Here is a 26448-nt window from a genome sequence, read left to right on the forward strand (position 1 = left end):
TCTGCACCCCATTCCTAAAGGTCATACCACCTAACTGAAATTGTTCTACAGGCATTTCTCCCAGATTGTCACTAATTTCTCAGATCACCTATCTCTGTTCTTCATAGTAGCTAATCCAGAGATGTCCAAAGCAATGAGGTGCTTTACTTGCAAACTAACATCAGTAATTAATCCTACTGATGAAATATTGTTCCTGATAAGGGACAGGGGGGCAGAGGAGGGAAGGAGGATGAAATGTTGACATGCTGTAGGATTTGAACCGACCCATCCATAAGCAAGTCATGTAATTGGACATTCCCATATGGGTTGGCCAGTGATATGGCCTCCAGCCAAGAAGGGGCTTTAGCAGTAACTCTGCGTGTTTCCTGCTGTTGATACAGCACTGACTCTGCGCAAGTCCCATGTTTGCAGTTCTCTAAAGCTCCCTAAATCTGGGCACCGGGGCCAAGACTCTGGGAAGAAGCTGAAAGCACTGCCCCTGAGCGCACAACTGGTACTTTAACCTGCTTCATTGCAGCAGGGAACTGAGATAAAGTATAATGAAAGGGCTTTTAGTATCCCCTTACTCCAGGAGATACAGACTGAAGGGCAGAGACTCTTCTCCCTTGTTTCCCTGCTTAAAGCTGTCCTGTTGCATTGCAGTGTAAGGCTGTGATACTCTTTCATAGAATCATAGAATGGTTTGGGTTGAAAGGGACCTTTAAAGATCATCTAGTCCAACCCCTAAACTTTTTTTTTTAAACCCCTTTGAAACTCGATGACAGGACAGGGGAACAAGCATTGGCATTATATTAAAGAGCTGTGATCTGTCTTTCCTCTCTTACCTACACAAAGCTAACTTCTCCTTTTCAGTTTCTTCATTGTAAACCTCATTTCGTAATGACTATTTCTGCTTTAGCATTGAGGTAGAATTACCAAGTCCTTGTGTTTAAGCTGGGTGCTCTTCCATTCAGCTGCCAGGAGAGGTAGCAGGAGAGCAATATGAAGAAAACTTTCTCCCCACTTGATTAACTGGGGAACTTCTGAACCACTCAAAGCAGCTTGCAGCCAGAAGCAAACTTAAATGCCCCCTGAAGTGCACTATTGCGTTTGAAATCTGGTAAAGAGCTAATAGTTCATATTTCAGAAACTCATTATAATGGTCACTTTTAATTGTAATACTTAACAGACTGCAACAAGTTCTTATGTTTTAAATTAGCTCCAAAAGGCAGAATTTTAGACACCACATCCCCTAAGTTTCCAGAACTCACTGAGATGTTGTCTTTGCTATCAGTTAACTTTACTTGTTCTAGTAAAATAGGTTATATTTTTCTAAACTAGCTGGAGAAAATTTGAACAGCCTCTGAAGAGAAATGGGAGGGGGATGTAGATCTGTTCTGGCCAAGTGTGCAGTTGATAAAAAACATGAGCTAATCTGGCCAGCAGTTGAGCTGATTGTAACAGAACCCAGGTACTGTATAAGGAAAGGATGTATTGTGGGGCTCAAGAGGTTTAGTTACATGAAAAAATCATTAGTTGTAAAGATGGTAAGATTCTAGGGAAAACTTAGAATCCTGTTATAAAACAGAATTTGCATCTCAAGAGAAAGTGCTGAGGGACAACTTTGTTGTACTTTTAAATGTTGACACATTTCAGTCCACTATGCCAGTAAGACCTTATCTGGAGCCCCATGGTTCACTTGTAGCATTCTCATTTATAATAGACCCTCATGAGTTTCTTTTATAAGTCTCAGCCTTATCTAAAGAAGGGAAAAAATACCCTTAGCTATGTTAGTTCAAGCCCTGAGGTCTTAATTTGTTTTTGATCAGATTGTACTTAAAAAATCCTATTGAGTTTGATGATTCTTTTTTCTTGATTCATGGAATGAAAGTCCAAATAAAGCTGTCTAGATATGATCTGTTAAATTAAAATAACTCATATGAATAGCATCTAAGGCACAATAAAAAACAGAAATTAAATAGATGTTTGCAGAATCAGATAAATCTAAAAATAGAAGCAAGTCTTCTCATCATGCAAGGGTTTTGCATATCCTTACTGTCTCTAAACACTATGGAGTCTTTTTCCCCCCAGCATTAATGTTGAAAGCAATTGCTTGGCTTGGTTCCCTAGATCATACTCTTCAGCTTTGCATTTGTGTTCTGTTTCTCTCTTGAGGGTCTAATATCAATGACCCTGTGAATATTACTGATTTATCTTGGCTTAGTAATGGGTGGTATCATTGGAATCTTTTATGGTAATGATACCAAAAAGATACCACTCTGCCATGGTGATAAGGTTGACAAGATTCCCTCTCTTCCCTCACTTCTAGAATATGGGACCGTGTATGCCAGTACGAACCCTTCCCTCTCTCTCTTCCCTCCTGTAAGCCACGATCCTAATGATGCAGCAGGGCTGTTTTCAAAGTTAAATTAGGTTGCTCAGAGCCTTTTGTAGCCAAGTTCTGAAACTACCCAAGGATGGAGATGCCATAGCCTCTCTGGGGAATCTCTTCCAGTGCTTAATCACCTTCACTGTGAAGGGTATTTTCTTTATATCTAATCAGAAATTCCCTTGTTGCAACTTATGTGAGTTGCCTCTTTTCCTTTTGCTGCATGTCTGCATGTGAGTGAGATATTAACTTTCCTTGACCTGTATATATTTATATAAATATAAATGTTTGTTGGTTTTGTATGTTTGTATTCCCATTTTATATAAATATGGATAGGTTGAGATGATTATTCACCTCTACTCTGTGTATATATAATTATGTGTAAATATATGATATATATTACATTTTGTATTATCTATATTTATTTATATGTGTGGATGTGCATAGATACATACACACACACACATATATCAAAACAGGTATTTGAAAGGGATTTGCCACTATGGATGTAGTCTGAGTAGGTACAGATTAGAGGGCAGAGTGTAACGGCCCGCTGCAGATGCCTGGTTAATGGCCATCTGCGTTTATCCAGTACATACAGGCAAACACACACGGAGCAAGTAAAGAATTTTGCGAAGTTCCTTAAGGGTGAGAACTTATCTGAAAGAGTTGCAGGTGTATTACATAGCTGGATTTGTTGCTTTGATTAGAAGCATTGTGTTCGTGTGTTAAGTTTGATTAAAATATTTTGATTTGCTTTTTTTCATTTCGGTATTTTCAAATTATAACAGATGCTGCATTTTTTACTTCTCATTTTCAAGGTCTGAATGAATCACAATGAGCCACTATTAGTATTTGCAAATACATCTGTTTCTTATGCAGATTCTGATTACTACAACAAAGAAATATTTGTAAGAGTAATGTTTGATTCATGCCTGTTAAACAGTTTATAATGTGCTGACTCAGTGACTGAGAGGAGATCAATCCCTGTAGAAGGTGCCAAATTTAGTCTAATGTGTGCAAATGATGGATTTGCATTAACACTCCAGGTTCAGGCTTTAATTCCTAAAAATGAATCTCTGCACTGTTGTTCTTACATATGTTTGCTATTTACTGTCTGAATTCAAATTTTTCTACTTGTCCAGCTACTGCTTTGGCAATTTAAGGGGCCTTTTTCCCTTTGGTAGCCCCTAGGTACCTCAAGTCTAAAAGACTGGGTGAAGGAACACTGATTTTGAGAATTGTGTTTCACCATCTCCAGAGCTGCATCTGAAGCTGGATTGTGGGGCAGTACCAATGTATAGGAGTCTTGGCTCCTGCAGTAGAAAATGAGATGCTTTTGGGTTGCTGAAATGCAGTTTAAGGATGTCCTTGCACCTAGATTTATACTTGTACATCTCTCTGCTTTTTGCATATTCCTGATTGTCTGGGCCTTAGCCTTCAATACAGTCTTAGGCAGTACAATTAAGAGTGACTCCAGGGCTGAGTTTCAAGCCAAATTTGCGAGTCATCCAGACTGTTGACCATCTGGAACAGCTCCTGGGCTGGCTCTGAAGTGATCCAGCTGGTACTCAGGCACTCCCTGGACCACTCTGTGGACAGGCTCAGGCGTTGTGTGCCCAGCCCAGCTGCTGCCTTGTATTCTAGCTATCCTTGCACTAGTGTCACGTATCATGATACAAGATAGCCTGGACGCCTTCCTAAAAGGGGCCAGGCATTCTCCACAAGAGAAGATGACATTTCAATGCAACCCAAATTCAAGCCAAGTTTTTGCTGCTCACAGAAATATAGCTTAGCCTGTGGCTAAGATACAGTATAGACATAGCCTGTGGGCCTCAGATCCCTTAAATAACAGAAGGAGAGATACTTCCGTGTCGTGAGGGTGTTGTCAGGACACAGACGTTATTTTTTGAAACACTTAGATAACACAGTTTTGAGGGATATAGCAAAGACAGAAATAACAACTTTTGGGGTTTTTTTTGACAACTGGATTGGGATTTATCTGAGTAAACAAATAGCTTTGGTCTGAGCCTACACTAAGTTGGTCATCCTTGGCTATCTACGGTTGGTAAGAAAAATTAAGTACTTTCAGGCCATGGTTCTTCTGACCTTCTCAGATGTTTGCTTTAGGAGAACTGTGCCCTCAGTTGTAAGTGGATAACTAGCTCAGAAGTGGACGTTTACAGTGGCTTGCTTCATTCAGAGCCTTGTATTCCTACCTCCTAATGGAATACAATCAGGGCACAGTAATGACAGTCCATGTATATTCAGACAAGTTAATTGTGTATATAGCTTCATTTTGATAAAGTTATAGGGGAAGCAGTAGCTGGTTCACAGCAATTTGAAGTACTGAATGGTTGTTATATACAAAAGACTGAAATGTATTTTAAGGCACAACTTCAGAAACTAGGAATATGACTCCATCACTCCAGCAAGGATCCTGAGCAAAGATGATGAGAGAATTTCTGCCAAAAGAGATTTATTTAGGGAAAAAAGCTATTTATTAATTTGGGTGTGTGTGATATTTTACTAATTATTTTATAATGAAAATCCCATGCCACATGATGAAGGATTCATACTACACCATATGCCACTAAGCAGAGGGGGATGTGTGTGTATACAGTTCTTGCAGATCTACTGGTAAATTCAGCTACGGTTTTTATAAATCCTGCAAACAATTGTCCTAGTTTTAAAAACTAACATCTTCTCAAACTTGAATATACTTTGCCAGTAGACAAGTACGCTGTTTTGATTGAAAATGTAAGCTCTTTTTAAGGTAGAATACTGGTCATGAATATCCTCAGAGCCAGGATAGCACTGGCTGCTGTAAGCTGACCATGGCTGATTTTCAAGCTTCAAAAGCTTTGTTTCTATCAAGGCCTCATCTGTGGACATTGATCATGTTCAGATCTGCTGGAGCATTAAAAAAGGAAAAAAGAAACCTTTAAAGTTTGAAAGGGTCTGACTTCACTGGAAAAAATAATCAAAAGTGGTGTAGCCAACAACTAGGTAGAAGCTGGAAGCTCCTACAATGCAGTGTGTCAAAGTCGCAGTCTCCCACACTCTTAAAGTTTAGGCCTAATTTAAATAAAATATATTTTAAAAATTAATATTTTTAGAGTGATTTTAAATTATTCTTCCTGAATTTTTAAGATCTAAATATTCCTGAAATTTATCTCTTATCTCTCTAAGCATGGCTTTCCATACTAGCTCCTGTAATTGGTGCAGCACAGAAACAAATATTTGATGAAGGAAAATGTTTTCTCAGAGACTTTCAAACCTTCACAGATTCATTCTCATCCAACTTTCCTTCATGTTTATTAGAAAAATACAGAGGTAGAGTACCCTTGTTCTCCAAATATAATGCATTTTTCTTTCTAATTCAGTTTATATCTGTGACATTTATGAGGTTACCACAAGCTGAGGTAACTGGTGATCCAACATCCTAGAAAAGCATTCAGGTATCTCCTTTATTCCTGTCGGGCAAATCCCAGGAAGTGTTGGCTTTTTAAAGGTGACAATTATACCAGCTGAATTTTTCTTCAGTTTTTTAAAAAATGTATGTAAATCCATACAATATAATCTGACATTACATTTTTTCCTACATTCCAAAGTAGACAGTCTATGGTTTTATTTTCACTTAGAGTGAATAAAAAGGATTGATTCTTGTGAAATCCCTCCTGATAGGAACCAGAAACAACCATAAGAGAATGCAGATACAAGGGGGAAGGAGTAATGCCCTGCTTATGTATAAATTGAGAAGTTCATTAGGAATGACTGGTAAGGGAAGAGCATAGCTCATGAACATATGGGAAATCAGTTTACTTCAGAGAACTGAGGGTGAAAGGAAGGGATGTCTGCTTTTTATTAAAACCTGAAATGCATTGTAATTGGCCTGAGTCTTTGCCCAGATGGCTTCTCTTATGCTGACATCTGCAAGAGTGTATATAAAGCAACATTAAGAAGCTGTCTCTTGTGGCAGTGTGTACACATGTAATTCTGTTAAAAACTAAGTCCTTTGCTATCTGTAGTGTTGGTCTTTGAATAAGCATGCTAAGAAATGTCATTTGTTTGACAAAAACTAATTATGGAACATGGTTTTTACATGGAAAGTTTCTACCACGTATAAGAAAACTTCTTAGGGCTTTTCACCTATTTTTGTAGATTCTTGTTCATTCTTCATCATAAATTCCAGGTAAACTTTTTCCTTTTTTTGCAGGGGGAAACACAGAGTTTCTTATTCCAGTCCTTTGTATTTTTTTTCTGAAGTTTAAGTGTAATTATTTTGCATTTTCACATGTGAATTTAAACTGGTTTCCACTGACCAGTAAAAGGTTTAAATGATACTAGAACGTCCATTTCCTGTTAAGCTGGTAGGACGATGACAGTGGATGCAATTTAATATATACATTAGTCTGTTCACTTGTATCTGTTATTCACAGGGTAATACTTTTTAAACTAAGCTGTCAACATACTGCTTCTTTCTTTGTCAGACAACAGGAAAATTAAAGTCAATGGCACCAGGGAACCTATTGAGTTTAAGACAAATCAGTGGTTTGGGGCAACAGTCAAAGCTCATAAAGAAAAAGTTGTGGTAAGTCTTATGTATTTGGTATTCATTTGGAGATAATGTTTATTTTTCTCAAATGTATATCTTTAGTAGCTCTCTGTGTGTAGATTATGGAAACAGCTCTATGATGATGCATGAATTATAAAACAGATGATGTATATAACTCAGAAAACGAAAGCAGTCTATAAAATCAGGTTGAAATGATCCAGTGAAGATGATCCCGCTGCCATGTGAAAACAGCAGAATGCCATATTGTTATGGAAGTGAATGATGATTTTTTTTAAACAGATAATGGACATGTTTTAGAGATACACAGTAACTGATAGCTATATGCTATAAAATGTTTTCTATTATGAAGCTTTATTTGGAATGTTAAATGCAGAACGTAATGGAAGCCAAGAACCTGTGATGAAGATCAGTTAGTAAGAGAAAGCACTGACCTCTTTTGTCACATTTACATTGTTTTGAACAGCTGTGTCATAGTCATGGTAAAACAGCTCCAAAAAAGTAATGATAAAAAATCTCCAACTCAAGATTGCTGTCAAAGTGCAATGTCTGTTTTCCAGTTTCACTGAACATTTTACCTGTATTGATAAGAGGACTCCAGCAGGGGGCAAGTCCTTTTATTGCTTAGTAAAGTAGTGGTGATGCTGCTTATACACACACATTTTATATTTACAATTTATGCACTAAGGTTTACATTGAAAATGTCACTGAAGTAATTGTGACAAGAATAATTAGTTTGGTCTTTAGTTTTGTTAGTTTTTACAATTGCAAAGCAATAATGTGTCTTGGGATTTGCTTAAAACTTCCAACTATTACTTAAGAAGTAGTCATAAGGGAAGAGGTATCTAAAGGAAATGCTTTCCCTTCTGTACTATGCCTTGTGGTTAACCTAGGGAAGGATTTTGACATGAAACAGGTAATGAATAAAACATCATCCTATTCTGTTACAGAGCTAAGTAAATGTAAAAATCCTAAAAAATTCTAAAAATAGCTGAAGATTTTGCATTTTCTGTACTCTACTAAACAACAGTTCACAAACTGAAATGAAATAGTTCTTTACCACCATTTGCTGAATCTTAATCAAATGAGCAGAAAACCTCATCACTGACTGATGTGCTGTGTCTGTACTGACCAACCTTTGTTTTGCTGCTGATAACTCTTCTCAGGCTTTCTGAAACAGAGATGTAGTCAACACTTTTCAGGCAAAAATTTGAACAATGAAGCTGAAAATCTTTGTCTTTTAAGCCTTGTAGACTGAAAGGAGAGAAAAAGAAAATGTCGTCAAGCTGTCAGAAACTTTTTTTTAAACTACAAACGTGATAGTAAACTGCATTAGGTCAACATTTATGATTATATTGAGTTAGTGTTTCAATCCATTTTGCTCAATGTCAGATGTACCTAAAATCACCCTCACAGGACACATACTCTTCTTTGCTGCACTTTGGTTTTGCTCTGTGTTTTAATCTGTAAGGTCTTCTAGGCAGGGGCATATTAAGAGCCCCTGGTCCTTAATCCATTGTTCCAGAAGCTCTGACTTTTATGGTAAGCTCTGAGTAGCACAGTGGTTCATCCAGCTGGAACTGATTGCAGAATGAAGGCTTATACAGTAATGTGAATAATAACAATGCCTTGCCAGAGCTAGACAGGTTTCTGATTGGAAAAGTAAGACAACGTAGGACATGAATGAAGGATTTGTTTGTATCTTACAGGGGCAAGGTTGTAGAAAGAGGTAGTGTCTTCCCCCACCTTCCCCCTGCCCAGCCAACTGAAGTTTTAGGGCACAGGAGCCCCTGAAGAATGACTTGCATACCTGACAGCTTATCTTTTTTATTTTTCCAATTATCTGAATTACTTTCAAAAAAGATAATGTCTCTCTCTACACAATTTGTATACCTTTTATCCTTACACTGTCATGTTTGTAACACCACTACTCTAACACAGAAGATTAAATATTAGTTCACTAACCAAAACTTACTTAGCAAAAACCTGTTCACTCAGAGGCTGTTGAATGCATTACAGCTGTATCATCTCTCCAAAGATTTGAACCAGGGGTTTATAAGAAGGCAGACAATCTGATGATTGTGATAGACAATATGACACAACACCCTGACAAATCTCCATCTGCTAAGTAGAGTAGAATCATAGCAGTTCTGCTGCAACGGCCATTATCTTAAGACGTATCAGGACAGAAGTAGGAATGTCTTCAGCCACATGTATGTGATCTACATCTTAAACTGTGGGATCAAGTCCTGTGCAATGAGCAGTTAATAGAACAAACATATTACTTGCGAAGCAGGCTTAGAGGGTATTTGTAACATATGCTTAAATGTGAGTTGTAGTCACTGGCAGATTTCACCTGCTAAGGGCTATAAGTGAAAGATCAGACTATGCTTTTCAGGTTATAATGAAATTATAAGAAGCAGTGGTCCTGCATTTTCTTCTCTCAATACGTTATGATCATTGCTGTATGAATGATACAATACTAGACAGAATCCTTGTACGCTGTTTATTAAAAACTAAGTTTATTAAAAACTACAGATGCGTGAGTGTGTCAAAGGTAGATGTGACATCGTTTCTGTTTTGATAGGCTTGTGCTCCCTTATATCATTGGAGAACCCTTAAAGATAGCCCTGAGAAGGACCCCGTTGGCACCTGCTATGTAGCAATTCAGAACTTCAGTGCCTATGCTGAATATTCACCTTGTCGCAACAGTAAGTATTAATAGGAACAGTCCTGTGTTGGAGGAATTGATATTGCATCCAATGTTTTCATCCTTCAGTCTTCACACAGTCTTGGTTGAATGAAGATTACTATATGACATTATTGCATTGGATGAGGGTTTAAAGAAAAATCTACAATAAATTATATGCCTGCAATTGGATGCTTTATTGTATAATTGAAAGAGGAGAAATTAAGTAAATAAAGTTTATGCAGTTATAGTGATGAGATATAATTGGTTCAATTTAAATGGCTTTAAAATGTAGCAAATGGATCTATATAAGAACCAGACAGCATTTTAAACCAATTATTCATGCTTATGCTGAGTATAAATCTCTCATCACAGGATTACCATCTGAAGACCAGACCCTGCACAGAAACACACAAGCCTGTATCACCGTTCATGCCAATATTGTTCTCAATAGCTTATTTATGAAGGACTTCCAGCATGGAAGACAGCCATGCACACTAGCACTGCTGTTCCACACTCTTCTCTGTGCTATTCTGAGGATGTGGTAGCCATCTCTGGGCCTTACTTCTTGGGGAATAGGGAAAAACTTCATGTATATTTAGAGCCAAGTTCAGTTACCTAGAAGCCTGCAGAAAATGCCACACATTAGATTATATCAGTTGTTCATCCTGTTCAGCATCCTATGTCTAAGTGTTGATGATGATTATTAATACCCTCATTACCTCAGTGCTCCAGATTATTAAAATCAATATGAAGTATCCAGTGACTTTACTGAGGTTTGGACTGGGCTACGTCTACGGCAGTTTCTGCACTCTCAGATCAGAGAATTGTTCTTTCAGTTACTTTTCTAAAGGTAATGTGTGTAAGATAGCAGATATGATGGGCTTATCTATCCCTTCCAGGGGAAACCCTCACAGCAAAGCTATGATGTTCAGTTTAGCTGAGATGTTTCAAGCTGCATGTGCTAGCCAATAACATGAGAAGTCTGAATGTAGTTCCTTGTCAAGATACCACTTGTACAGAGATCCTGCTATTGCAACTGGCATTCTTGCCATGTGCTCATGGGCTAATTTCAAAACACACCTTTTAACTGTTCCTCTACTGCAAACTGTGCTCCTACATTTGAGTTTCTCATGGATTCTTTTGCCAAGAAAGTAACAGGCATTTTACAGAAAACATAGGCACTTAACTTCACATACTTAAAAGGTCTCTTTCCTGTGAAGATCTAGAGACAGCATCATATCATGTGGCTGGATTGTCCTGACATCTGACAGATGTGTGATAATGTAGCCCAATAATGCTTTCCATGGTCTACCAGAAAATCTGCACACCTATAGCAACATCAGATATTTGCATGTACATTCAGTGTTACTCTGTGGCTTTCCTTTTCTCACGTTGTAGTATAGCTCTAAACTGAGCTGTGCTATGTCTTTCTTTTAAAGCCTAATTCTTGTCCCTGGATGGACAGAAAGAAGCTGAATCTGTAAGAAATGGTGACAATAAGATCTTCTTCATGTACTTCTGATGTCTCACTGGGGCTTTGCCAAAGGCTTATGCCATTTGAAGAGAGAGTTCAAGTGGCCATTCCTGCTCTCAGTTTTCTAGTTCTGCAGACTTCCAGTACTCCAGCGCTCACAGGAAAGCCCTAAAATGCATACCAACACACTTTGTACAATTGTATAAGGATTTGGAGACTAGAAATAAAAACGGACAGAAGCAGGAAGGATGTTTTTGCATGTACAAATGTGCATCCAAAATTATATTACACTTCAGTCCTCACTGAGCAAATATGTATCAATTAAAGGGCTGGCCCTTGTGAAGGACATGTGCCCCTTTCCCTTGCCATAGTACAGATAACCAGGATGTTGCCTGAACATTGACCCATGCTGAGCCATCCACTATGTCAAGTGGATTCTGAGAATGCCTTAGTAAACACTTATTTTTGTGTTTATGGCAGAGCAGACTGTGGTGACCATTCTAGGATTTCTTGTTAAGTTGTTTACTTTTGTATCTCCAGCCAAATTCAAACTGAATCCCTGGTAGTTGTTGCAAGGGTCCTTCCTTGGCAGTGAGAGGAGAAGGTCCCAAGTAACTGGTCCTATTTTTCAAAATCTTCACAAGTGGGCTGCATGTTCAGGGTCCTGTAGAATGTCTTCATTTGCTCTGCGTCTTCTAATAAAGAATACACATCTTTTCACATATTTTGGTAGTTTTGCATTTACAGCCTTACAGCTCCAGGGCTGTGTAGGCTGTCTTCCACATGCACTGTGAAATCAATAAAATGTTTCTACCTTCATAATTGCAGGCAATGCAGATCCTGAAGGACAAGGCTTTTGTCAAGCAGGTTTCAGCTTAGATTTTTACAAGGTGAGATTCTGCTTCTGAAATACTTTGACCAAATGTAATTCTGGTATATCCCCAGTGTTGAAGCACTGTCTCAGTGATCAAGAGTTTTTCCCCATGCTGTTGCATATGGAAAGTTTCATGAAGTTGTTGCAAGGTCTTTCCTCCTTTGCAAGCTTCAGACTTTCTGGTTTCATTAATAAAAGAAATACTGCAATCAGTACCCATTAATCTCTTTGCAGCACTCCAATCTGACTCTGCTCAGTCTATCTTAATAGATAATTAGGGGAAAAATTGTATGTGCTTGTATCTCAGTGTGTCCCACTTACGATGCTTTCGAGAGACCTGACTTTCAGGAAATAATGGGCAGGCACTAGATAGTTTTTAAAAGTTAAAATAGCTTGTATAAGGATGCTTTTGGAGGTGGACTAGTCATTGAGTAAAACTGTTCTCTTGTGGAGGAGAAAGTGAAAGTGCTTAAGGAAAATAGCTAGTTGTTCTTCTGTACCAAGAGGGTCCAGAAACAATATTGTGGGCCAAAGAATAAACTTTGCAACTATTGTTATTATCTGTGCCATTATTACAGCACCAGGACCACACATAACTTTGATGATTGCCATTGTTTTCAGTGTTCTGCATCTACATTCTTACTCACATTATTAATAGCTGAGGAGTAAAGACCTCATTGTAGGGTAGACAAAAGTGTATTTCTCTATAAAGCATTACTGTTGCTTCATTGAATGTGAAAACCCCCTTTTATGCTGACTTTGTTTTGTTACAAATAATCAGCAATTTTTACAATGCCATGTTAGTGCTAAAAAAATTACAGCTTTCATTCAAGTGAAGATGCATAGCGTGATCTTAACTTTATTTAACTATGGATTTTCCTGTACATCCATGCACCTACATCCTTTCCTTGAACAGGGCTATTCTCCTTTATCATGATTCTGATATTCTTTTGGTCATTTAAATTGTTTTTCCCATGCATGCTTAATTTTGTTGTGTTCCTTTGTTGTGTAATTTTATTCAATTCTGCTTTTTGTAGAATGGAGACCTGATAGTAGGCGGCCCTGGTAGTTTTTATTGGCAAGGTATGTTCATCTGGCTGGTTAACTTGATCTAAGAAGTGGAGCAGAAAGTATTGTGGAAAATGTTGTTCTAGATTTCCATTTTTTCTCAGTTTAAGATAACCAGTCTCTGGTCTCATTTTCAACAAATATAAATCAGAAGAATTGCTTAACAAGCAACTGAGCATAAAAACAAGTCAGGGAAAATTCAAGATGTAGGTTGTATAGGAAACAAAACAAATAGAAATAACTATTTTTATGTTGGCATTTTAACACATTTGTCATTTAATTAATAAGCTGAGTTTTTCCCTAGAAATACCACAATTTTAAAAATAGCTAATATTTGTACAGCAAATGTAATATTTTCAAAGGTTTTGTCACTATTTGTTTATGAACACCACCTTTTCTTGCTATCTGCATATATTTTTAGTTCATTTGTGGCATCACTGTAGTTTTCAAGATGTAGTTTCTCATGTAGATAAAACCTGAAGTGGTTTTGGTAAAGGGTTAAAAGGGTATTTTTGCTTTTACCTGTTTTGACATGTATGATATAGCTGATTCCCAGACTCGGCCTACCAACTTGCCTGTTGTCGGCCTCATTGTTGTGTGTTTTTGCATTGCCATTAAAGGAGGAAGATCTAGTTGATTATGATGGTAGGGGATTCATAGCTTTGACTTCTCCATTGAGAAATTACTTCTGTTGTTCTACTACATTTGTGCAGTACAGCATCAAAAGGTAGCTGAGCCTGAAAATGCTTGACTTTAGTTTGAATCAGCACCTTGAAATGGGTCTGGAGATGTTTTTGTGATGGTTCAATAGAGTCTCAATGCCTTGTTGTGTTGATTTATGTGTACTCTTGAGACTTTCAGGGTAATAATGGAGAAAGATTGAGAGAAGATGTCTACTCTTTGCATCTGTGCTATATTATCCCTTCAGATCTGTTCTGATGTTCTGCTAGGCCTATTTTGTAGAAACTGGCTCTCCTTTATGTCCCTTTCATTTACCAATTTGTTTGAATCCAGGTCAGATAATCACTGCAAGTATAGCGGATATCATTGCAAATTATTCCTTCAAGGATATTCTGAGGAAACTAGCACGAGAGAAGCAAACAGGAGTGGCACCACCCTCGTATGATGACAATTACATGGGTAAGCTAAGCTCTATGTCAGTTAGCAATATGTTCTAAAAGCATGGGGCTTATATAAATGTGAAAACAAGCCTTAACTTACTAATGTCCCAATTGTAAGAGGATTTGAACATGTTTTGCCTTAAGCACAACAGCAAACCAGTAGTTTGCTAGTTACTTCAATGGCATTATGAACATTCTTAAAATTATGCACAGCAATAGGGTTTGAGGGTTGAGATCTCAAATGGCTCATTAGGGTTCTTATTATTTGATCTTAATTAATTGAGCAGAAATACAAAATTTTCCCATTTATATCTTTTTTCATTCCAAGATGATGGATTGAGTTTAAAGTAATTAAAGACTATTTTCATTTTTAATAGGTAAAAGAAAATTAAGTTCTGCAGTATTTTGTACAGTACTGCACAAATACCCAATTTATTCTCACTGGTATTTAAAAGATACAATTTATGTAAGCAATAACAAAAGTCAGTTTGAAGATATTATGTAATAAATAGACAAAAGGCTCTTTATGTACGTTTTATTAGTACTGATCTCTAAGAATTTGCATGATATTCACATGTCTCTGCATGTAAGAGGTTTTTCTTCACATAATTATAGAAAAGATGCAGTGGAATTTGAAGGCAAAGATGCATCCTTTCATCTCTGCCCATAGATTTGAAATTACAGTCCCCGGTACAATCCAAAAGTCTTTACTGTGTCAATAGCAGTTATCTCACAGGTTTACTAAAGCTCCAGGAGGTACTTAACTGCATCTTTGGAAATCTGTCTTCCATATAGAGCTGAAACAAGATACTTACACATTACGGTACAGTAATGAAGACCTAAATTGTGTCAATAGCTGTTAGGGCAAACCACTGTAGTACCTGCTGTTTTTTCAGATAAATGATTGATGATTTAGAAGCTCATTTTTGGAGAAAAGGGATAGATTTATTATACATTCAGATGTACAGTTAATTTAGTCATAATAATGTGATAAACAATTTTCCTTTTTTCCACACAGTTTTGGTATACTAATGTTAGAAAATTTGCATTCTGATGATCAGATGAACAGACAAATCTGATTGTCCTTTCATATTTTTTGAAAGAAATGGTTTATCAAGTGTTCTGCTTGTAATTTATCTTTAAACAGGGTACTCAGTGGCTGCTGGGGAATTCACTGGGGATTCTGAACAAGGTAAGAAGCTATATACTTGAACGGAAACCATATGACCGTACACCTATTAAATTCCTCATTTTGGGTCTCTATGCAGGAACATACCTTTTATACATTTGAAACACTGGTGAGACTTAAGCTATCTGTACCAAATATTCTCAGAGGCAAATATTTCCTTAGAAGGTACAGTGTAACAGAGCAGAATTTAAGTAACCCAAAAGTCTGAATGTGTTCTTATGGAATCATTCCCATGCATCTGTTCAGCAGTTAGAGCTGTGACAGCATGATAGGTGGAGCCACTTAATTTAGCCAGTTTGGTGACTAGTAGTACCAAGTGGAGCCAACAGTGCAGTCCTGTACACTCTTTCAGTCCATATGCAAGTTACTCACCTGCATAGGGGCTGCTGGATGTCAGCATCTGGCTGGCCAGGTGCAACATGGCTTGGAAATGTCTGTGTATGCTGAAAGCACACTTCTGACTGCCACATAAACATCACAGCCCAGGCTAGGAGATGACATTCAGCTGCTTCTGGACAAAGGCATGTGTGTACACCGGCATGCTAACTCTTGCTGGTGAAAGCAGCTCTTGGCTCTACAAAAGTTTCCCTAGTTCCAGTTCATGTGGCTTAAGGATGGGGTGCCTGGGGCAGTTCATTAGTTGACCCTTTTCATACATTATATTTTCCTGCACAGGCATAATACAGTAAGAACAAGTTCCCTGTGCGCTTGCTCCTACCCTGTGCCTTATATTTAACAGCAGGGAACAGAAGAACTGAATTCCTTTTATTAAAATCTGGGCTTAGAGGGAGACAAAACATTCTATAGGAAAATGAGGTGTTCAATTAGTCCTTTGAATTAGGAAAAGCTGAATGCACATTAATATAAATGTCCAAATAGAGAATCATGCCTGAGACTTTGTAAAGGTTCTTGGATCAAGTAAGTTTGATACAGGATGTATTTAGAATAATTTGCATTTAGGCAGCAACTGTCATCCACAAAGAACCAGACATCTCACAGACTTAATAGCATTGCTTAAAAACATCATCACGGTGAAACCTTCACCTGAAATGTTTCATGATCTGTAAAACACCACCTTCTAGGGCTCTACATTCATGATTTGATAAAGTAGAGCAATGTGCACTGAGGAACGGGTTTTGACCAAAATTACAGGCTAATTTTTTTTTTTTTAATGTGCAGAATGTCATTACATAACTTAGAATTCAGCTCAGACACTGAGGTTCAAGTTGTTCCCTCTGGCAAAAGGTGACACAGGATATGTATTAGTTTCACATGGCCAGGGAAAACTGCCCTGGAAGGTGGCAGCTCCAGTAACATAGTTCTGAAATTCTCTAAGGACAAAGTCAGAGCAATCCATCCTGCAGGGGCTAGGTTTAGCAGCACTAGTTCCTGGAACACCACTGAGGCTTTAACTAAATATCAACAAGACTTAAACCTCACTTAATTCATGTGCTGAACTCATAGCACAAAGTGCTGTGGCAGGAGAACATAGTCTGATTTTTAAGTTTTAAAATAAGTTTTGCGGCTGTGTGAGAAATTGAACACTAGTTTGTCTGTGTCTCTGCAAGTTGAATCCAGTGCAGAAGAAAAGCTCCTGTCACAGCTGTCTGTTTGGCAGAATATGTTAAAAATAATCAGTTATAAATAGAAATTTGTCCATGATTTAGCTATTTTCAGGTGTTCTGAAAATGTACAGGATTTCAAAACATATAGTTAGCTGAAAATATCTGTGATCCCTGGGGTTTCATACCTTAAGAGCTATGTTTCCTGTGTAAGGCTGACAGTCTATCAGAAAGTATTGCTTAAAGGGGTAGCTTTCTTGAGGGGGTGAACAGCTCCATGGTTCAGACTCACAAAGCCAATAGAGACATAGTACATTTCCAGAAATGAACACAGAACTGCTGCTGCTTAATCCCTATAAAGTTAGAGTTTCCTGTCCTGTGCCACTATAATGTGGAAAAAAAGATGTGTCCCTGATAACGGAAGGCTGCAGCCACCTATATATATATATTTTATTTTTTTTTAAATGCATAATCACATTTTTATAATGGATGGCTATTGAATCAGTAAGTCACGTGAATGATTGGCACAAAGAATTGCATTGTTGGCTGACCTGGGAATTGTCCTGTGTCCTGTTCAATCCTTCATTACTACTGCCATTCCCCTTAACCAAACACATTCACCAACAGGGGAGTGTATAAATCCAGGGAGGAACAGAGGAATGCCAGGTCAATACAAGCAGGTGTCTGAGGTGCTCCGGTATCTGAAGTTCCTGCTGCTGTTTTCTGATGTGGATATCCTAATGAGGGAAGGTTTAGACAGTAAGACTGCAGGCTGTGTCTTTGCTGTCTTCTTTTTTTTCCACTAGTTGTTTAAGATTTCACCATTGATCAGAATTACATCCCAGAAGGCAGTGAGGTCCAATGTTTCATGTTCTTGTTCAATGGATTCGCCCAATGCCACTCACAAAAATTTCCTTGTAATGCTTTTAGATAGCCTGTGCAGAACTTGTTGGACACTTTCATGGCATCAAGCCAAGTAACAGATGAGACGAACTATTGTGCAGCCATAAAGAAAAGGGGTATTTGTAAGGACAGTTGTGTTTAGCTTCTGTACTCTAGTGTGCGATGCCACAACTAATTCTGGTTCCATCAATCCACAGCTGTCAGGTAACAAGCTGAATTGTACGAAGAGCTTTATTATACTATGCTATGCTAAGTAACGCTAGGCAGAAAGAGATCTCTGGATGAGTGTATTCAACAGTTAAGATGTAATATTTCATGCAACTAGATGCACTAAATGAATGTTAAAATCTTATGAATTAATGTCCTGAAGTGTTTTGCAGGTGTTTCCGATACAGATAACAAACCAAAATCCTAAGGGTTATACGTCAAGGAAGAATTTAAGTGGCATGGAATGCAGGTTGCATGTACCACTTGGATAGCATAACCAGTTCACTGTTGATCATTTTATCTTTTCAGAGCTGGTTGCTGGAGTCCCAAGGGGAGCACAGAACTTTGGCTATGTATGTACTGGACACACATTTTATCCTTTTTATAGTGAGAGTGCGGTTAGACCATTTGGAAGGTTAAAGTCTACGTTATATTTTCTGTCTCTTGGATCCTAAACTTTCTAATGAGAGAAAACTGCCACTGACTTTCACCCTCAGGCTTACCTGGCTGGGTTGAAATGCCTTACTGGTTTGGGCTTTGAATAGTAAGCACTTAATCCTCTCTTAAGTTTGTTTTCAATAGCCAACTACAAGCATGCTTTGAGTATGACGAGTATCCTTATACCCACTGAGTGTTATCAGACCTAAGCTTACCCATAGATTAGCATTTTTCATGTGCAATGCTGTGTCCACAGTGGAGAGAGGTCCAAGTTCAGATTATTCATACCCAGTCTTTATTTTCAGTGCTCTAAGTATATAAACTGAATACCAGATGCAAAGAGTCATGATACTCAGTTAGAAGTGAAGAGATAAAACAATATACATGTGTGGATACATCTTTTACCTCATAGGAAAAAAATAGTTTCAGGACTAGCCTGACTGGGAAACAGAGATCCCAACCACAGACACATTCTCTAGTTTTGTGGACCCAAAACTCCTTGTGTCTCTGGAAATTACTCATACCATTTTTCAGAGGAAAGGTGGGTATGTGTGTGATATATATATATATATATATATGTATGTATGTATGTATTTCTTTATGTTTTAAGTTCATGTTTTGATGCGTACTAATGTAGTCACAGTGATTTCACAGAATCACAGAATCACACAGGTTGGAAAAGACCTTTAAGATCATCGTAAACCTAACCGTAAACCTAACACTACCAAGACCACCACTATACCATGTCCATAAGCACCTCATCCAATTGCCTTTTAAATACTTCCAGGGATGGTGACTCATTTGCTGCTGTTCACAGTATTCAGGAAGGAAGGAAAATAGCCTTTTCCCCATTTTATTCACAGGGGACCTGAGACTCATAAAATCTTAGTGATTTGTTCAAGATCATACAGGAAAACTGTGGTGAAATGAAAGAACGGTTGGTTTTTCTTGGCCACTTGGACCATCCTTCAGTGTCTCAAATTGCTTTGCAGTGGCGTTATACTGTAGCATCTCCATTTGTTCTTGAAACTTTCCTTATTTTTCTGTTATCAGGTCTCAATTATTAATTCTTCAGACTTGACCTTTATCCAGAACTTCACTGGTGAACAGGTAATGTCAAGCAACTTCGTGATTAAATATTATATCTCTAGAGGATATATTTTCATTAACATAGTTTCAAGAATATATAAAATATTTTTTAGAATTAATGACCATAGGAACAAAGAGGATTATCAGTAAAAAATTTTTAAAAATTGATATCTGACATGAAAGCTTATCTGTTGTTTTTTGTTTTTTATTTCCAGATGGCGTCTTACTTTGGGTACACTGTTGCAGTATCTGATGTTAACAATGATGGGTAGGTTACCAAATATATTCAGCTCCACTGAACATTCATAGAAACAATCCTTGATATTTATTAATAAACACAGGTTTTCAGGTGCTTCATACCTGCTTCTCTTCACTTCTCTGCTTTTCTAATTGTAATTGTTCATGTAGGCTTATCTTTGTGCAGTCACAGTAGCACAAGTATTTGCAGGCCTAGTTTAGGTGAGTTTATCTTCCTGAATATTTATTCAAAGCAGTGTGGCAGAGCAGGAATGTCCAAAGTCTTAGGAAACAGATCCAGGTAGAAGAACAGTGAATAAACAGCGGTAGCTACTGCTGGGAAGAAATAGGTGAAAGTCAAAAGTTCATTCTCCCATTCTCAAAAGCAGGTAAGTCTTCTCACATATGGACCATCCATAGCTTCACTTCTCAATTTTAAAAGCTTTCCAATATCGTCAGCTTCTTATTCCAGCACCTGCTGGTTGGCAATCCATTTTCATCCTCCAGAGGACCAAAAAGTGTCTATGGCCCATAGTTGTTATGACAGGCATTGTGCTTGTCTGAGGGAGAATGCTGCTCAGCTCTCAGGGTCATGCCTAAGACACTCGGGGATTTCAGGCCCTGTTGAACAAAACGCTTGCTAACTTTGAACTCTTGTATAGTCTGATTAAATGTTTTAGAAGATCAAGACTTTAGTAAGTGAATATTGATACTAACTTTCTAGCAAGGACATAAAGATCCCTGAAGCTCAGAGCCTTGGAAGTCTGCACAAAGGTGAGCCAGGATTATATTTAGAGCTGCAGCATACTCTTACCTATTGCAAAATATATGAGATGTGTCTACTTCTTTTCTTGTGATTATTTCTTACTAGGTGTTTAAACATAATGCATTAAATAGTTTTTCTGGGCTAAATCATTGCTTCCTGTTAGTGACTAGTGACCTTTAAAGAGTGAGGGATACAAGAAAAGAGAAAAGTAAGAAGGTGATAAAATGTTATTGCAGTTACAAAACAAAACAAAACAAAAAAAGAAGCTTCAACAGTTTTTGTGGTGGCTTCATAGTACTCAAATCTTTCCAAGTTTCTGAGGTCAAATTTTGTCATAGTACCATACCTTTTGAAAATTCTTATTTTTATGATATACAGATTCAGGATTAATTTAGTCCTACTGTAATGCATTACTAATGCGAAAGGGTGGAGATACATTGATCTAAGTTACAATAGACACTCATTAGACTTTCGGGAAACTCGCTATTTAACTTCTCACTGAACCAAACTATTTCCTGTGCAGGTTATTTCCTGTGAACCATACGGTTACTTGGCAGGTCTTGTATTTTCTGTGTACCTCTAAGACCACAGTTTATGTCAATAATATAATCAAACTGCTGTTGAGGCCTGTGTGGTCTCCCAGTCTATATCTTACAAAACATCTAATGACTCTCTGAGATCCAAACATCCCACAGAAAACAAAACACAAAAAGCTCTACTTGATAAACATGTCTGATTAGATATGTAGTCTGTCTTTGCTGGTTTGCACATATAGTCGATAGAAATATTTATCTGAAAGGGAGAGTAAAACAGAGAGAGAAAAAAAAAGGCAAAAGGGAAATGACCACTTTAAATTCACTTGGGTTTTTTGTGCAGCTAAGGACAAAGGAGGTAGTGATGGCCTTATCAGTACGAGAAACCTGATTAAGTTATATGCTGAAAAGATTAACAGGAATGATGCTTTCCTGTAATAAGACTGAAGACATGGCTCAAAGATTAGGCTCATCCTAGGAAAAAAGCTCTGTAGACCTTCTGCTCCAGCAGTTCAGCAGGTGTTCCAGGGTGATTCTTGCAGATTTATCTGCACCACATCAGGATGGTAGGCAGAACAGGGAAAATGAGGATATTGTTTGAACTACCATTTAGTTGCCCACTGCTAATAATGAGAAATCCACAATGAAACTTAACAAATCAAGCTTTGGCATCAACTTACAGACCGCGTTCCTAGTAAAGAGGAAAAAAGAGAACACTTTCAATTTAGACTGAAACAGTCCAATGAAAATAGTGGAATAAACTGTTTACTGGTCGTTCATTTGGCCTATATCAAAGCTTCCCACAGTTATACTTTGACCTCTTGACATTTCCCATACTCCTGCTTTTTATTACTCGGCAGGACACAAAGAAACTGCCTACAGTCTCAGCAGGTAGTCAGCTTGTGCTTTTTAAAGATTTTTTTTTGTCAGAAGGGAACAATACTGGCTGGTTACCTTTCTGTGCTGGAAAAAAAATAAATATATAATTTATGTTAACTGCAACATATTAATGCAGTAATGAAATAAATCTAATGAACCAGTTCAAAATACCACTGTAAACTGAACTGCACTTCATGGTTTAATATTACTGTTCAGGGGCTTTTGCTTTTGCTTTGCTCTTATGGCCTTTGAAAAGGGATCACATTAAACTGAATTTGGCTCAGAACTCCCAATTTTGTAAATATAAACTCCTACAATTTAAAAGCCAATTGAAATATCCTCCTTCACCAACAAAAGTGCATAATTCTAATCACATAGGTACTTATAACCCAACAAGTGATCCTCCCTTGACTGCTTGATGTCTAAATCCTTAAACTGTAGGAGCTGGAACGTAAAACTGACTATAAAGCATGGTAACCGTGATTGCTTGCTTATTACCCACTTTGAGAGAAACCAGGCATAAATAAATGAGGATCAGAGAGAGTGGGGTGGCTGAAGAATCCTTCCTCTCTGGCTATAGTACACTGCTGTGACAGTGCAAAAAAAAAACCAAACCCAAAACCCTAGAATTGCCTGAGGGAGAATTCCTTCTTGCAGAGGACTTGCTGAAGCAGCTTGCCTTGACCTACAGAGCTCGACACTGACAGAGAAGGGGGGAAATCAAGAGGGTGAGGAAAGGAAGGCTTTGATGTGGGTGGGACATGCCAAGACTTGGAGGGAAGGCAAACTAAGTGCTGCAGGTGTTCCAGGCAGCTCTGCTGTCCGTAACCAGTTTAGAAATAGGTCAGTGTAATTTAGATGACTGCCTTCCTCCCACCTTTCATCAGAAGATGAGCCATCTTAGCTACTGGGTTCTGGTCCCTGCTCCCTGGACTATTCATGCATTTTATACAATCATTGTCATTTATTTTAACAAAGTAGAAATTTTCCTAGAAAAATAACCCAGCACTGTGCACTTCCAGCTGAGATGCTATGATCTCTGTGCAACAGACTCCAGCTCCTCTCTGCTTGCTTTCTGTCTCACCTGGTGAATCTTGTATTCTGGGTTAGGCTTCTGCTTGGAGAATTTTAGGCCACTGTGGATGATAGATAGTCTGCCTCTCTCTTTTCACCATTTTAGGCACTCCGATATTGCTCTATGGACCACAGTTTTAAAGGTGTCTAGGTATCTACTTATTTTACATTGATGTACTGGGAGCTTCCTGGCTCTGACTCTTTTAGTTCCTTACCACCTCTAAAAAAATCTTCCCTTAGTCTTACAATCCTTCATTTGTAAAATATTCATTGGAGCCAAGCTCATCTTTTACTTCATGGTTTATACAACACATAACACCATGGGGTCCCAATCTTACTGGGAATATCTGGACTGCAATGTAATAAAATAATAATTGATTATAGTGCTACTGTGTAATGCTTTTAGTACATGGCATACGTAAAATAACTTGTAAAAAAAAGGCATTCATTATCTGTTTTTGTTATTACTATTGTTTCATGGCAACTGTTTCAGCTGACATTCTGTCTCAACCACGAACATCTTCCCTTAGTAGAGGAGGACTTTTGATGTTTAGTGTGAAAGGAAAATCCCACCTTTGATGTCAAGTCAGCATCTGCTTCCTTCCTTTTTTAGTTATTCATGCCATGGGGTAGAATCTGACGTAAGAATAGAACAACTGTACAAAAGTGACCTGACATTTTGAATTACAGTTTCCTTTATGGAAACATACTATAAAACTTAAAAGAAAAATAACATTTCTAGAAGTACTTTGTCACAATTTACAGAATGTGTAAGTTCTACAATTTGATTAAAAGGTTTCTAGATGAGATATTCTGTACTAAATTCCATGGTATATATCTTAGAACCATAGTATATATCTATGGTAAAGTATTAACTGAGCTACTCCTAAATCATACAGGGTGTTTTCTATCAGGACTAGGAAAAACAATATAGTGCAATTTTACCAGTTGATTTACTAATAGATAAAGCCTTTGTGAAAATATCACTACTGGGAATATGATGAATTGAGAGTAGAAAGTTTTCTACAAGTTTTACAAAGTTCGAACAAAGTTTCATGTTAAAGCAAAAGAATATGTTTTCCAAATTAAAAAGTCTCAGATCAAGTAGTACTAGTTATTTGCAGTAACAGAGTTCCTTAATATGGATGGCCAATGTCCACTGAATGTAATGGGAATTATCCTATTAGTTTATATGGGCTTAAGCAACCTCCAGAAATGAATCTGATACTATCATTTCATATCTCAGAATAATCTATTAAGAATATTTCTGCTTGTTACTTGCCTATCAGTCTTGCTTGATTTTATTCTTTACTGTCTTTTTTTCCCACTAAATAAATGTTGGTAACGTTTCAAAACACCCCCATTTAGAACAACAACATGCAAAATATCCTTTGATTAGTCTGTCTTCTTTTACTGATTCTTCTTGGAGTAGCAAAATGAACAGAAGGATGTTTCCCTCTAAGCCTCATATTTTTGTGATTTTATGATGTCCTTTCTCTTTAATACTTAATACAGCAAATTACGTGAGCACTGCAACTACTCATGTACCTAATATTCAACAGTAGTGTTTTCAGAAATAAAGCTTTGGCTTTGTCTCCCAGCTTCCATTTGAATTAGTGATGAGGCATTCTCTATTAATTGATGCTTTACCCATGTTTCATGTATATTACTTCAAAAATCTGCTGGAACATGGCAATTTTTGTTCTGTTGTTCACTTACTGATGTATAATTTTTAAAAGCTAGATTTTATACTGAAATTTGTCTCTCACTAGAACTGTTAGCAGGATAGACCTACAGAATTTGTTCTAGTAACACGGATCCCCTCTGAGTTAAATTCCTGACTTCTGGATCATTAACTGCAAAGTATAGCTTTTCAGTGTCTATTGTGGGCATAAATTGAAGTGCAAAAAATTCCATTTAAATCTAGGAAGAAATGTTTTTGCTGTGAGGGTGATCAAACACTGGAAGCAGTTGCCTAGAGAGGTTGTGGAGTCTCCATCCGTGGAGATATTCAAAACTGGAGTTGGCACAGCCCTGGGCAGCCTTCCCTAGTTGACCATGCTTTGACCAAGTGTTTGGACTAGAACTCCTCCAGAAGTGCATTCTTACCTCAGTTAGTCTATGACTCTATGGTAATTATCAGCTTCCTGTTTAACAAACGCATGAACTGTGTTGGTTACACTCAATCTCTCAGTGACACTGGTTTTTGTTTGACTGTTCCAGTTTAGATGATATCTTAGTTGGCGCCCCTCTCTTTATGGAACGAGAATTTGAGAGCAAACCTAAAGAAGTTGGGCAAGTTTATCTATACCTGCAAGAAAGCGCTTTCCTCTTCCAAGATGCACAAATTCTGACAGGCACTGAAGTGTTCGGTAGATTTGGCAGTGCAATCACGCACCTTGGAGATCTCAATCAAGATGGATATAATGGTAATTTATATGTAATGTAGTAATAGATATCTCTGTATAACATTGAAATTAAAAATGGCTAAGCAGTGAATATGAAGTGTCTTGTGCAGTGCCTGAAAAAGGCTTTTTAACATGTAACTGCCTTTGAAAGTCATGAGAATTTACACTAATCCTAATGAAATTGATATTGAGGGCCTACCCATGATAAGCTGACCTATAGGAGGACAGTCATGTTGACTATAGTGCTATTTTTTACTAAATATTAGCATGTTCATTTGAATAAAAAAATTATCCGTTGTTTTATGACTAATTACATTTAAATACTTAGTTAAGATGTTGCATTTGTTTAAAAGCAGAGTTCTCCTTCTTTCCTCAAATGCTTGGATGAGTCTGAGAACCAAATTAGGCTCAGTAAATGGAGCATTTTGTCCACAATGAAAGAATGGGACAAGTACAGACATAACTATTTTGGAATCAGACTTCCATTGGCACTTAGGTCCCAAGAAACAGGTACATAATGGGACCTATTTCAAATGCCTATAGCACACGCATACAACAAAACATTCCTGTAAGTTAACTGGGAACCTAAATTCAAGAAAACAGTCCAAGTAAACTATCTTGCTTAATTATCTGAGATAGCCTGGATGCCTTGAGCACCTAGAGTTAGCTCCTAGACATGGGCAGTAACATCCTGGTTTTCCCTGCATGCATTTCCTTACTTCTTATTTCCAGGATGTTAGGGATCTGCAAAGCAGGCATCTCGGCATCTAAAACCCCAAGGATTTTTTCCTGCAGGAGGTATTTTGCACAGTAGCCTTAAAAATAGTTGGCCCACTAAGGAAAAATTAATGGACATAGCTCCTCCTTAACTTGAGGGCTGTTTTTCATGGTTCTCTAGCCACTAGACTCTAGGGCAGTGTCACCAATATGTGGCTCCTGTGCAAGGGATGAGTCATGTTAGGAGCCATAGAATTGTATTGGGGTTCAGGG

At 37.7% G+C, this 26448-nt stretch overlaps 1 protein-coding gene across 2 annotated transcripts in view; it reads left to right on the forward strand.

Annotated features, from left to right (window-relative positions):
* ITGA8 (integrin subunit alpha 8) overlaps positions 1 to 26448 on the forward strand; it is a 117962-nt gene that overhangs the window by 5548 nt on the left and 85966 nt on the right. For both annotated transcript variants that reach the window (XM_075492725.1, XM_075492726.1), the window contains exons 3-12: positions 6862 to 6962; positions 9532 to 9655; positions 11939 to 12000; positions 13022 to 13067; positions 14067 to 14192; positions 15321 to 15365; positions 18344 to 18387; positions 19526 to 19582; positions 19777 to 19829; positions 25274 to 25479. In XM_075492725.1, coding sequence (XP_075348840.1) covers positions 6862 to 6962; positions 9532 to 9655; positions 11939 to 12000; positions 13022 to 13067; positions 14067 to 14192; positions 15321 to 15365; positions 18344 to 18387; positions 19526 to 19582; positions 19777 to 19829; positions 25274 to 25479 — 864 coding nt within the window. The remainder of the gene's footprint in view (positions 1 to 6861; positions 6963 to 9531; positions 9656 to 11938; positions 12001 to 13021; positions 13068 to 14066; positions 14193 to 15320; positions 15366 to 18343; positions 18388 to 19525; positions 19583 to 19776; positions 19830 to 25273; positions 25480 to 26448) is intronic.

The sequence above is a fragment of the Mycteria americana genome, chromosome 2 (genome assembly GCF_035582795.1).
Source record: "Mycteria americana isolate JAX WOST 10 ecotype Jacksonville Zoo and Gardens chromosome 2, USCA_MyAme_1.0, whole genome shotgun sequence".
NCBI lineage: Eukaryota > Metazoa > Chordata > Aves > Ciconiiformes > Ciconiidae > Mycteria > Mycteria americana.